Genomic DNA, 11,647 nt, shown 5'->3' on the forward strand with positions numbered 1-11,647 from the left:
GGCGTAAATCCGCAGCCCAGCTCAGAAAGAAAAAAATCGGCTCGTTCCGGCCTTTTATACAAATTATACAAAGTAACCGACGTCACAAAGTCTGCAACAACGTAACACATTTACACATAAAACACATTTATCGCCATGAACAGGGGACAGCTCAGGCTCCCCAACACCCCCTGTAAAGCAGAATACACATTAAAGCACTCCTTTAGTAACCCTTCGTGAGCCAGACGCAGAATCCCCCCATCCATTTCCACGGACGACAAGATATAAAGGGACAGCGCAGCTATAACACACATTAAACTGTCCCTTTAAAGATCATGCTGTAGAATATACCACTTATGAGACCCCCGTGTGAGCATCTAGCGAGTGGGGGGGGGGTCACATATTGTTGGCACACATTGGGATAGTAAATTAACTCATTAATAGCCAGACGCCAGCACAGATCTTTTAAACCGGGTCAGATAAACACCCCCCCCCGGGGATTCCCCACTGCTTGCGTCAGCCTGTCAAAAAACAATTAATTCCTTGTCTGTTAACCCTCTACGTGCTAAAAACCTCAACTGTAATTATCTTCTCATCTGCCAAGAATGTATTAACCCTTAACTCCCCACTGAAACAAAATAGTCGGCCTGCCAGAAACACTTAATCATTTTTTTTGTTACAGGGAATGTCCAAAGCCAAGGCCGCTGGCTTTTCCATAAAGATACCAACAGTCCAAAGGTAACCCTTTGTCTGCTGAGACCCGGGAAGAGCTTGGTTCGATTAGAAGGTGACGCAAGAGGGAAAGGGAAGGCCGGAAGTGAGCGAGCCTCGAAATGATTTCATACGACGTTCTGTTTAGAACTTAAAGTCCAACAACGCCTCTTAGAATGACGATGAGCACCGACTAAACGGTGCGCAACGAGGACACAAGCCGGGCCCGCAGACATCACGCCGTGTGAATAACAATACAAGACGCCTCGAAGGGCACGTGGTGACGCAGCTCGGAAAATCACTTTCAAAGTCCACAGGGCAGTCTCTGCTGAGAGCTGGATCCCTTCTGGATAACGGATGTGACGGTGAGCGAGCAGAACGGAGCTGGGACCTGAAATCCTGTACGATTATCACTAACCACCCCGACATTTCATAACGCAGCCGCCGTCTGTCCTCTTCCCTGACGGTCTCGTCGTGGGTTTGGGGATCAGACCGGGGCGCAGTGAGTTACTGAAGCTGAGGAGTGGATGTAAATATAAGCGACAGGGTCCCTTTAAAGACGTACGATCATTAGATCCAGTTACAGCCAAAAATACTTGTTTCCGATGAAAACAAAAATAACTAAATTAAGAAGTACATCTGAAGGGACGTCTAGAGACAAACGCGATTCTGTTACCCAGATGTCACATTACTGTCACTGAGTGCGAATTAAATGATCTCATGAAGTCTGGCGCATGGTTAGAAGCCGGCGGCCGGAGATCTTTATGGAGACAGAAAGTGCTGAGAACAGAACATTTTCTCCGGAATCACTCAATAATCATAATTCCCGAGCCGCCCCAAGATGAGCCGTATGTCTGATGCTGAACTTGGGGGTATCACGTCCTCGTCAAACGAGACAAAGTTCTTGGGGGAAAAGTAGCAGAACAGACGATTCTTCAGACTTTACTAACAAACAGAAGAGAAAGCAGTTTAAAGAAAAAAAAAAAACTATAGTTCTAAAAGAGGGAAATCGAGAAAATGTAAAACTAAAATTTTGCTGAAACAGCATTAACACCAGCGCTCAAGAGTTTGTGTTCGCTGATCCAAGTTTACGTTTAAAAGGCTAACTGATGGTTAGAAAACCCTTTTGCGATTATCTTACAGCCAGAAATTTCCTTGTTTTCAGCCGAATGACCCGAAACTTTTGAACATGCGTCAGTGTGTGTACGAGTGTGTGTGTGTGTATATATATGTGTGTGTGTGTGTGTGTGTGTACGAGTATGTGTGTGTGTGTGTGTGTACGAGTGTGTGTGTGTGTGTATATATATGTGTGTGCATACAGAGGAGAACGTGGATAATTCAGATTACAGATAAACTTACTTTGCAACTTCCTCGCAGAACGAAGCCACTTCTTCATTTTCTGCTTCCAGTTCCGGCAAAACCGCATTTCCGGCTGGAGTCCGGATCCCGGAGCCGCTGTCCGTCTGCAAAACGATACGTGGTAAACGGGGGATGACATGTAACAAACACGCAGGGACAAGACGCGCCGCACCGAGATCCACCGCACGTAAACACATTTTAAACTCAGTAACGGAGAGACAGGCAGAGCCGACTAATCACCTGAAGTCCAATAATTTCCTCCATTAACAATGGCTACAAATATATGCATTTATGATGTCATACAGCAGGATCTTTACGTTCGTATAAGTAATCATTTTAATTAAACGAGATCTTGTATCTCGGGAACCTGTGACTGAATCTACCTTTCCTTTCTCCCTTCTCAATACAAAGCCAAGAAAAAGGACTTTTTATTTTAAAATTACATTTAAATGGCTATAAAATATGGAGCTGGAACACTTGATGGAAATTGTATCTCCCCCCCCAATTTATTTTTTAATGATTTATGATGGGTAGAACAGGGAGGAACTAATTTTATCAGCACAGGAGGGGTTAAAACGCTCCACTCGCCATCCTAAATATCCACACCGGCCTTTAATGCGTAGAACGCATTCGCTCCCAGCACGCGATCGCCTTCGTCTACATTAAAGGCGCAGTTTAATGTCTCGGGCAGCCTTGCATGCGACGTCCCTTTAAACCGATTTAAATGACGCGGATGTTCTTCGGCGTTTAATGATACAAATTCTGACAGAATTACGCAGAAAAGTATAAAAAGCAGCAAAATATCCCCCGTCCACCTGCGACTGCGCGTCCATCGCTTATCCGACGTCTTTGAGCATTTCTGTGGTTTTAGGCTTTAAGTGCAAATTTCTGGGAAATACTGATTCATCCGGCAAAGTGTCTGCAAACATTTTAACAGAAAACGGCGTCTCCAAAAACATCATCTTTTTCTATTACTTTGTATCGTAAATCGCTGCCGTTTATAAGTTCACTCGTTAGGGCGCGAGAACCTTCTGGGATAATTCCGACTTTCCGTTCTTTCGTTTGATTAACTTGATTCTACTTTTTTTTTTAAATGTATTTATTGTCGCAGCGACCCGGTGTAGAAAGAACCGCAAAAGAAAAAGAATACAAAAACATTCCGTTCCTCTTCCTTCTTGATTTGTAACAAACTTATGATTGTGAAAGAAAATTCAGCGGAAGTGTTTTGTTGGCCAATGCGATCTCGTGGTGGTTTTGGACACATTACATCTTCAGCAGCATTTTAACTAATAAAAGCACAGTGATAGCAGAGGGTGATTTTATATATATATATATATATATACACACACACACAAACATACATACACAGTATATACACACACACACCACCATCCATAAGTTTGGGGTCACTTGAATTGTCCTTATTTTTGAAAGAGAAGCAATTTTTTCCATTAAAATACCATGAAATGGATCAGAAATCCAACGCAGACGGAGTTAATGTTGTAAAAGCTAGATAAGTATTATATAAGTGTCCCCATGGGGTTAGAAAACCCTTGTGTAATGATGTTACTGTCCTTTCTTTTCCATGAAAGCACTTAGTGACCCCAAACTTTTGAACCGTAGCGCGCGCGCACACACACACACACACACACACACACACACACACACACACACACACACACACACACACACACACACACACGAATCGCAGAACTCCCGTGTCGCACTCACCTCTATCGTGTGGCTCCTGGTTATCTGTGAGGGAGCTGCTCGGAGGTTTAAAGAGTGGCTCCTCGTGACAGTAGCACCGGACGGGGATTTAGCATTACTCTTTCTGTCGGGGTAAGTGGGCTTCACCGGCTTCTCCTCCATCAGTACGGCATCCCACGGGTCCTCAGTGGCCGGCTCGCCAAACGCCATCCCGCTGTCGGGAATGTGGTTCGCCAGTTCCACGGAATCCACTTTGGGTTTGCTAAGGGGGTCAAGATCCAACCAGTCAAATTTGCTGATGTCGTCCAATTTCTTTGTAGCCTGCACCGGAGACACGGCGGTCTCTGCTTGGGCCAAGTCACCATTATGGCTGGACTTCCCGTTCTTTACGAATTCGGAGGTCCTTGCTATTTTGTCCAACAACTTGGCCAGATCAGGGTTGACTGTATTGGTGAAGGCCGGCAAGCTTCTGGTTAAATGGAAGGGAGAGCTTGCAGGTACCGGGTAGGAGACATACTGCGCCTGAGGAGCCAAGAAAACGGGATCTCTGGCCTGCATGATGGACACGTTCGGACCAGATCCATTCAGGAACGGATCTGCGCTTTTGTGATACGACACGGAGAAAGATGGCGGCAAAGTGCATGACATGGGTCCCTGGAGTCCCGAACCCCAGTGGGTCCTAGGAAAAGGAGGCTGAACATAATACTGAGGGGGTGGGTTAAACGCCTGTGGTGGGGGAATGGTTAATGTTTTTTGGGGTTTAATATCCTCAAAGTTCTCATCCAGCAGGAGCTTCTCCAGCTCAGCCGTGGTCAGCTTCTCCAGGTCAATGTTTTCTAAGGGTTTTCCAGCCCTCTTTTTGGCATCGGACTCCGGGAAGACCATGAGGTCGAGATCCTGTGTGCCCGAAGCTAGCGGTTGCCGCTTCATTCTTGAAGGAACGCTGTCCTGGCTTCCAACGGCTCTCTTCTCCTTGCGCAGTTTGGCGAGCGCTTCAGCTTCCATCTGCAGCGCCTCCTCCTTGTCAACATCCTTTGCGCACGAGGCAGATAACTTGTGTCCGAGCCCATTGCTGCTGGATACCTGGGCCATGCTGGCCACCAAAGTACCATCTAAAAGTCCTTGTTGATGGAGGAGTCAGTGGATCTTCACATTTAAAGGGCAGGTGCAATCTACAGAAACAAAGCGAGGGTAAACAAGAGGTTAAAAAGAGGACTTTTAGGTTTATTGGCAAGTATTTCCAAAAGAAAAACGACATTTCTAGAGGCAGAGTTGGAAAAATCTCTAATTACCGACAAAACCTCCAGGAATTTATGGCACAACCCCCGCTGTCAGCGCCCCCAACCAAGGTAACCAGGAGTTCAGGAAACGTTCAGCCGATTTCACGCCCAAAACGCAAAAAAAAACCACCAAACTGAGAACCAACAAAATAACTAAAAGCTAGTTTGTCCAGAGCTATGAAGAAATACTCATTACGTACCCTACTGTATAAATATACATATATCACTCTACCTCTCAAAGGCTTTTCCTATTATTTTTTCTCCATTAAAATAACATAAAATGGATCAGAAATCCGATGGTCATTTATCACTCCCATCACTCCTGTGTTCCAATGACCCTTTATCACTCCCATCACTCCTGTGTTCCAATGACCCTTTATCACTCCCATCACTCCTGTGTTCCAATGACCCTTTATCACTCCCATCACTCCTGGGTTCCAATGACCCTTTATCACTCCCATCACTCCTGTGTTCCAATGGCCCTTTATCACTCCCATCACTCCTGGGTTCCAATGGCCCTTTATCACTCCCATGACTCCTGGGTTCCAATGGCCCTTTATCACTCCCATCACTCCTGGGTTCCAATGGCCCTTTATCACTCCCATCACTCCCGTGTTCCAATGGCCCTTTATCACTCCCATCACTCCTGGGTTCCAATGGCCCTTTATCACTCCCATCACTCCTGGGTTCCAATGGCCCTTTATCACTCCCACCACTCCTGTGTAGGTTCTGCCCCTTTAATTGGTTAAATAAAAAACATGCCGGAGACACGGATGAACTGGACAGACGGAGGTTAATCAGTTATGTAACCTGCCGCCTCCTGCCAACGCATTTTAGAGTCACGGGACTAAACCTTTACACAGACTCGCACAGACACGAGCATCGTTATCGTTATGACGGAGGTTGGATCGCGCAGGACAGGGTACTTTCCATCACAGAGCGATCAGGAACACATTTCTCATCATCGCAGAACGCTCACACAATGTAAACAGGAGCCGATTCCCCGGAGCATTTCTCACACGCAACACGGAACAATCCCCAAACGCACCAGGTTTTAAAGGGTTAACCCAGTAAAATGTACATCATATAAAGGGGCTTAATGAAAGCTGTCAGGTTTAAAGGGTAAGAAACACCAAACAGGCTGCTCGAAAATGCCAAATAAAATGATTTCCCCTTTTTTATGTTAATACGGGGGGTTTGGGGCTGTGCAGTCACCGTCTACACTACCTGTCCTAGAGGTCGAACCCAACCTCCAGGTTACTTTCATGGCCAAGAGACCCCTTGGCTAAATGCCGCTTTATCTCACCAGAACGGGGAAGAACCTTCAACAACAGCAGGCTCTACGCCAAGTAGAGCGTCAGCTCCTTCTCCTGCGGTCACCTCACGCCGGGTTATAAAGTAACGCGTTCCGTATAACTTTATAGAACTTGGCCCGCGGGGTTCGAGGGGTCGGTATGACCGCGCGGATTAGCGCCCCCCGGCCCGCTGAGCGGTCACACTGACATCCGCTCTGGGCTCTCTAATCACAGCCTGGACTTTAATGAAAAAAAAAGTTATTTTGGGAACATTTATAGGGAACAGGCCGTCCGTTCACAAACGTTAATAATGGAAACATAACATTTATAACAGAGAAGAGTTACCGGGCACAGCCATCCAGCGCGAGGAGCCCCGGTTAGTGAATAAATAATAGGTATAATGCAGCAGGGATGGGGGGCACCAGCTCCCCGAAACCCGCAGCTGCCCAGGGTATCACCAGTTGCCCCAAACTGCACTGCTACGGCCAAGATTAACCATTAAAGTACCACGGCAGAGACCAACAACACATATTAACCCTAAAATGACATCACACCAATACATAAACCCAAAAGTATCCGAGTGCAATACACCGCAACCCATGGCCCCAAAAACAACATTGGGGTTAACCCCGCACGTACCCTCGCCCAACACAACACGATTAACTCTTTGGATCCTACAGGAGAGTATAAAACACGACTGCGTCGCCAACTATACATTGCAGGGGCTTATCCAACACACGTTACCTCAGCTGACCCACAAACGCCAGCATATGAGTTGGGCTTCTGGGACGCAGCGCGGGGCCGGCGGTCGGCCCTCTATAACAGAAGCCGTGAAGAATTTGCCGGATAAACAACAGCCCCCATTGTTAAGACGTGAAGCTGTGTGTGTCGAGCAGGGAGCGCTCGCTTCCCCCTCTCTCATCCCAGGACAGGAAGCGAACGCGGAAGGAACCCAGAGCGAGCCGTACGTGCCGGGGAGAGGACAATGCCGGCCGTTCTGGGAACCAAAGGGGGGGGCTGTTGGAATTCTGGGGTAATAGTTGTTTTGGCCAGGAGGCAACAGTCTCTATAATTTACACCGAGGAAGGGTAAGCCTGAATACAACACACCACCGACGGATTAGATGGGGCCGGCGGGCCGTTTCTGTTGGAAGACTCGGGGGGGGGTAACTTATAAAGAGCAATTCTGGTGCAAAGTGATAAATCTGGAGCAAGCGACAGAACATCCCAGTGGTTTCCAAGGCAACCCCTCCACATTTACAGCCTGGACTAAGAGATGGTCCTATAACTACCAGCGCAAGGAAAAACCCAGCGTTATGCAATCGTTTAGTATTTCATGCTGCCGTCCGTCATTACACGGCTGCCGGCACGCTGCTGATGGCTGGTTTGCTGCCGGCGAGCAGATACAAAGTAACGAGGTGGTTAAGCAACCTACAATAGAGAGCGAAGCCATGGCATGGCGGTAGCTAATTGTTACCATGTGAATATTTGACATTTTGCCCAGGGCAGACGGGGCAGTTTCAACACAGACCATTCCAAGTCCAAATGTATTTCATCTCAAGACAAAACACCACGGAACTGCTTTTAACTGCTGTCACAAAAGAGAGAAAGAGAGGGGGTTAAAAAAGAGAGGGAGAGAGAGAAAGAGAGGGGGTTAAAACTGAGAGGGCCTTAGAAAGGGAGAAGGGGCCAAAAAGAGAGAGGGGGGTGTTAAATGAGAGACAGAAAGAGGGGGTTTAAAAAGAGAAATAGAAGGGTTAAAAAAGAGAGGGAGGGTTAAAAATAGGGGAAGAGAAAAAGTTTTTAAAAAATAAGCGAAAGAGGGGTTTAAAGAGAGAGCGTGAAAGAGCAGAAGGAATAGGGGGTTAAAAAAGAAAGAGGGGCTTTAAAAAGAGTGCGAGAGAAAGGGTTAAAATAAAAAAGGAAGAGAGGGGGGGTTTAAAAAATTCAGCCTTTAAACTTTCAGCCCACCAGACGTTTCCCAGAAACATTCCGCCTTCAAGCATCAAAAATCTTGGCAAAGAGCGGAAACTATTTGCAGAATTCCTATTTTAAGAAGCTCTCCAAAACATTAGCAGAATTATCGGCGGCTACCGGCCGGAATAACGTGCGAGCCGCGGCGACGGACTCGGCAACCGCTCAGCTACACATTAACGGCAAACTGCTGTCTGCACAACTCCGCAGCTTCGTCCAAGACCCGGCGAGCCGACGGCCGCTACGTGCCAACGTCCAAAAAAACAACCGCAACGACCTTCCTAAAACCCAAATATTTGCCTCTTATCTTCCAGGGGGGGTGGGGGGGGGGGTGTTTACCTGAATAAGAATAAGAACAGAGTGACCAACGCAGCAATTGATAGAAAATAAATGGCAGAAAATTATTTAATATTACTTGTGATTTTTCATTATCTGCCGCCGGAGATTCAGGCCCAGCTTACTCTGAGTCCTGCACCGGTTACACTACCAGTTTCCGAGGTGTCAAAGAGCGAGTCTGATATTTTGTGATGAAAGTGGAGCAATCGCCATGGAAACCCAATATTTACGGTGGTGGCTCAACTTCTTGGTCTCTGCGGCAAAATCATTCTTTATACATTAGCCCATACCTCCCAACTGTCCCACTTTGCGAGGGACAGTCCCGATTTTTCCACTCTATCCTCCCAAACGCTCTCTCTCTCTGTGTCACACTTTTTCTGGGCTCAGTGGGACAGCGGGATTCGGAACCCTGGTCCCGATTTCATTCTCCGAGGGTCCGGGACACCGTTTCACCGGGGGTGGGTGGGTAGATGGGTATGAGATTGGGAGGTATGTACGCCCAGCGGGGTTCTGGGCATGGAAGATGTTTTATGGTGAGTTTAGAACATGCTCGTTGTACAGCACTACAGAATATGTTGGAGCTCTATAGACAAAAGATAACGAGGAACATTTACGGTCTACTAATTAACAGATCCAAGGGACAAAGTCTGCTATCCCGTCACCCTCAGCCGAGCATAAACTCAAATTAGATATTAGACAGGGCTAGTTCCTCATCACCCCGAGAACGACAACAAGACTTCCCGCAAAACACTATATATTTATTCCGGGGTGTAAAATTAAAATTATGCATATTAAAAAAAAAAAAAAAAAAAAATCTACACACCCCGCCAAGCATGAGCTGCGGCCCAAAAACCCGCAGAAAAACATCTTCGCTGCCATCATCCTCGGTGCTGCACGTCTGTGTGATACATATTAACGTAAAAAGCCAAAAAATAAGACGCGCCAATAAACGTAAACATTTATTTACCTCCACCTGATAATAAATAACATTATATATATAATTAAGTTATATATATATATAAAATATATAATCTCACCAGAAATAAACACAAAAGACGGTATAAAGAGCAGGACTCGTAAAATTAATTCACTTTCAAACATTAAACCAAAGCCCACATTTTTACTACCGCCACCTCATTTTTGGCAATACAAAAACAATTTATTTTCGATAAATACACATTTCTCCATTAATTTCCCAAATAATATATATAATTTATATATATATTCTCTTATTTTAACATTTATATGTATATTCTCTTTTTTATTGTTATATTTATATATATATATATATTCTCTTTTATTTTAATAATTAATATGTAAATATAAAAAAAGAGAATTTGTAATGTACGTTTACTTATTTATTTACATATATTATATGAAAAATGCAATTATTCTACGCCGTCAATTTCCTCCAGGAATTCGGAACACGATTTCATGTTATAGATGAATATTAAAGTGCAAAGTCATCAAATTACTAACAGAAAAAGCCGCCAGCCGCAGGAAATGATACAACACAAGCGGCCGTCACTCTTACTGTAACTATACGGTAAAACATTCAATTAATTTGCATTAACCCCTTATCTGCCAAAGCAGCAAAATAGGAGAAGCATTCTCTTAATGGCAAAAAAAATGGCATGAGAGTATATTGTGGGGTTATGATGTTTTGACCGACTTTGGGCAGCATGCGCCTCTATGGCACAGAAACAGTTTGAAGGCTATTTAATTTTCCAGCCCATGCTCGCTAAACTGCTCGCTCCCCTGCGTTATTTTTATCCACAAGAAACGCGTTGGGATTCACGGAGCATATGAACTAATGTGGCCCAGGGCTACCAGTGTCCAACTTTACATATAAATTGGATATTTGATTTACTGCCCTTCCATACTACCCCCTGCCACCCCTCCATACTACCCCCTGCCACCCGCTGCCCCTCCATACTACCCCCCTGACACCCGCTGCCCCTCCATACTAGCCCCCTGACACCCGCTGCCCCTCCATACTAGCCCCCTGACACCCGCTGCCCCTCCATACTACCCCCCTGGTACCCACTGCCCCTCCATACTACCCCCCTGGCACCCACTGCCCCTCCATACTACCCCCTGGCACCCACTGCCCCTCCATACTACCCCCCTGGCACCCACTGCCCCTCCATACTACCCCCCTGGCACCCACTGCCCCTCCATACTACCCCCTGACACCCACTGCCCCTCCATACTACCCCCTGACACCCACTGTCCCTCCATACTACCCCCTGACACCCACTGCCCTTCCACTCCACCCTTGCCAGCTATAGCCCCACCATGCTACTCCTTACATCTACTACCCCTGACACCCACTGTGCCTCCATATTACCCTGACAGCTACTGCCCCTCCATACTACCCCTTACATCTTCTGCCCCTCTATGCCACCCCCTACTGATACACCATACTATCCCTGACACCCTCATGTTACCCTCTGACAGCTACTGCTCCTCCATGCCACCCCTGTTGGCTACTGCCTCTCCATGATACCCCTGACAACTACTGTCCCCTCATGCCACCCCTGACATTTACCCCCCTTCCCTTTATTTCCTCTCTCACACTTGTATACTCCATTGTGCCGCTGACAGTTGTCCCCCCTAACAGAAGCAGTTACCGTTACCTCACCCCCCTCTCCCCAGGGATCTGATCCACTTACCCCTTACCGTGCCGCCCCGCTTACCGGCCTCCGCTCACCAACGAACTGAGTTCAAAGCGTAAGGCGCGCTCCTGCACCAACCAAAGACGTGCGCGCTACTGGCTTGGTACAACAAGACGCATGCGTACTGGACTCTGCCTCAGCTCATAGCCCAGACTGCCACCTGGTGGCCAATAACCCTAACTGCAACCAAACAGATTAGGGCTGCGAGATCAAACCTCTTCCAGAACACATGCAATAACCCCCCCACAGGGGCAGGATGGGGCAAGATGGAGCTAAAGGAGAAACCAGAATACGGCGCGTTATATTTTCACTGATATTTCAATAAT

At 46.6% G+C, this 11,647-nt stretch overlaps 1 protein-coding gene across 1 annotated transcript in view; it reads right to left on the reverse strand.

Annotated features, from left to right (window-relative positions):
• The window catches only part of PIK3C2A (phosphatidylinositol-4-phosphate 3-kinase catalytic subunit type 2 alpha), a 31,092-nt gene extending 19,724 nt beyond the window's left edge, over window positions 1-11,368 (reverse strand). The window contains exons 1-3 of the mRNA XM_053449741.1: window positions 11,343-11,368; window positions 3,781-4,931; window positions 2,050-2,153 (exon numbers count right to left, since the gene is read on the reverse strand). Coding sequence (XP_053305716.1) covers window positions 2,050-2,153; window positions 3,781-4,851 — 1,175 coding nt within the window. The 5' untranslated portion in view covers window positions 4,852-4,931; window positions 11,343-11,368. The remainder of the gene's footprint in view (window positions 1-2,049; window positions 2,154-3,780; window positions 4,932-11,342) is intronic.
• Between the last annotated feature and the right edge of the window lie 279 nt (window positions 11,369-11,647).

The sequence above is a fragment of the Spea bombifrons genome, chromosome 10, assembly GCF_027358695.1.
Source record: "Spea bombifrons isolate aSpeBom1 chromosome 10, aSpeBom1.2.pri, whole genome shotgun sequence".
Classification (NCBI taxonomy): Eukaryota; Metazoa; Chordata; class Amphibia; order Anura; family Pelobatidae; genus Spea; species Spea bombifrons.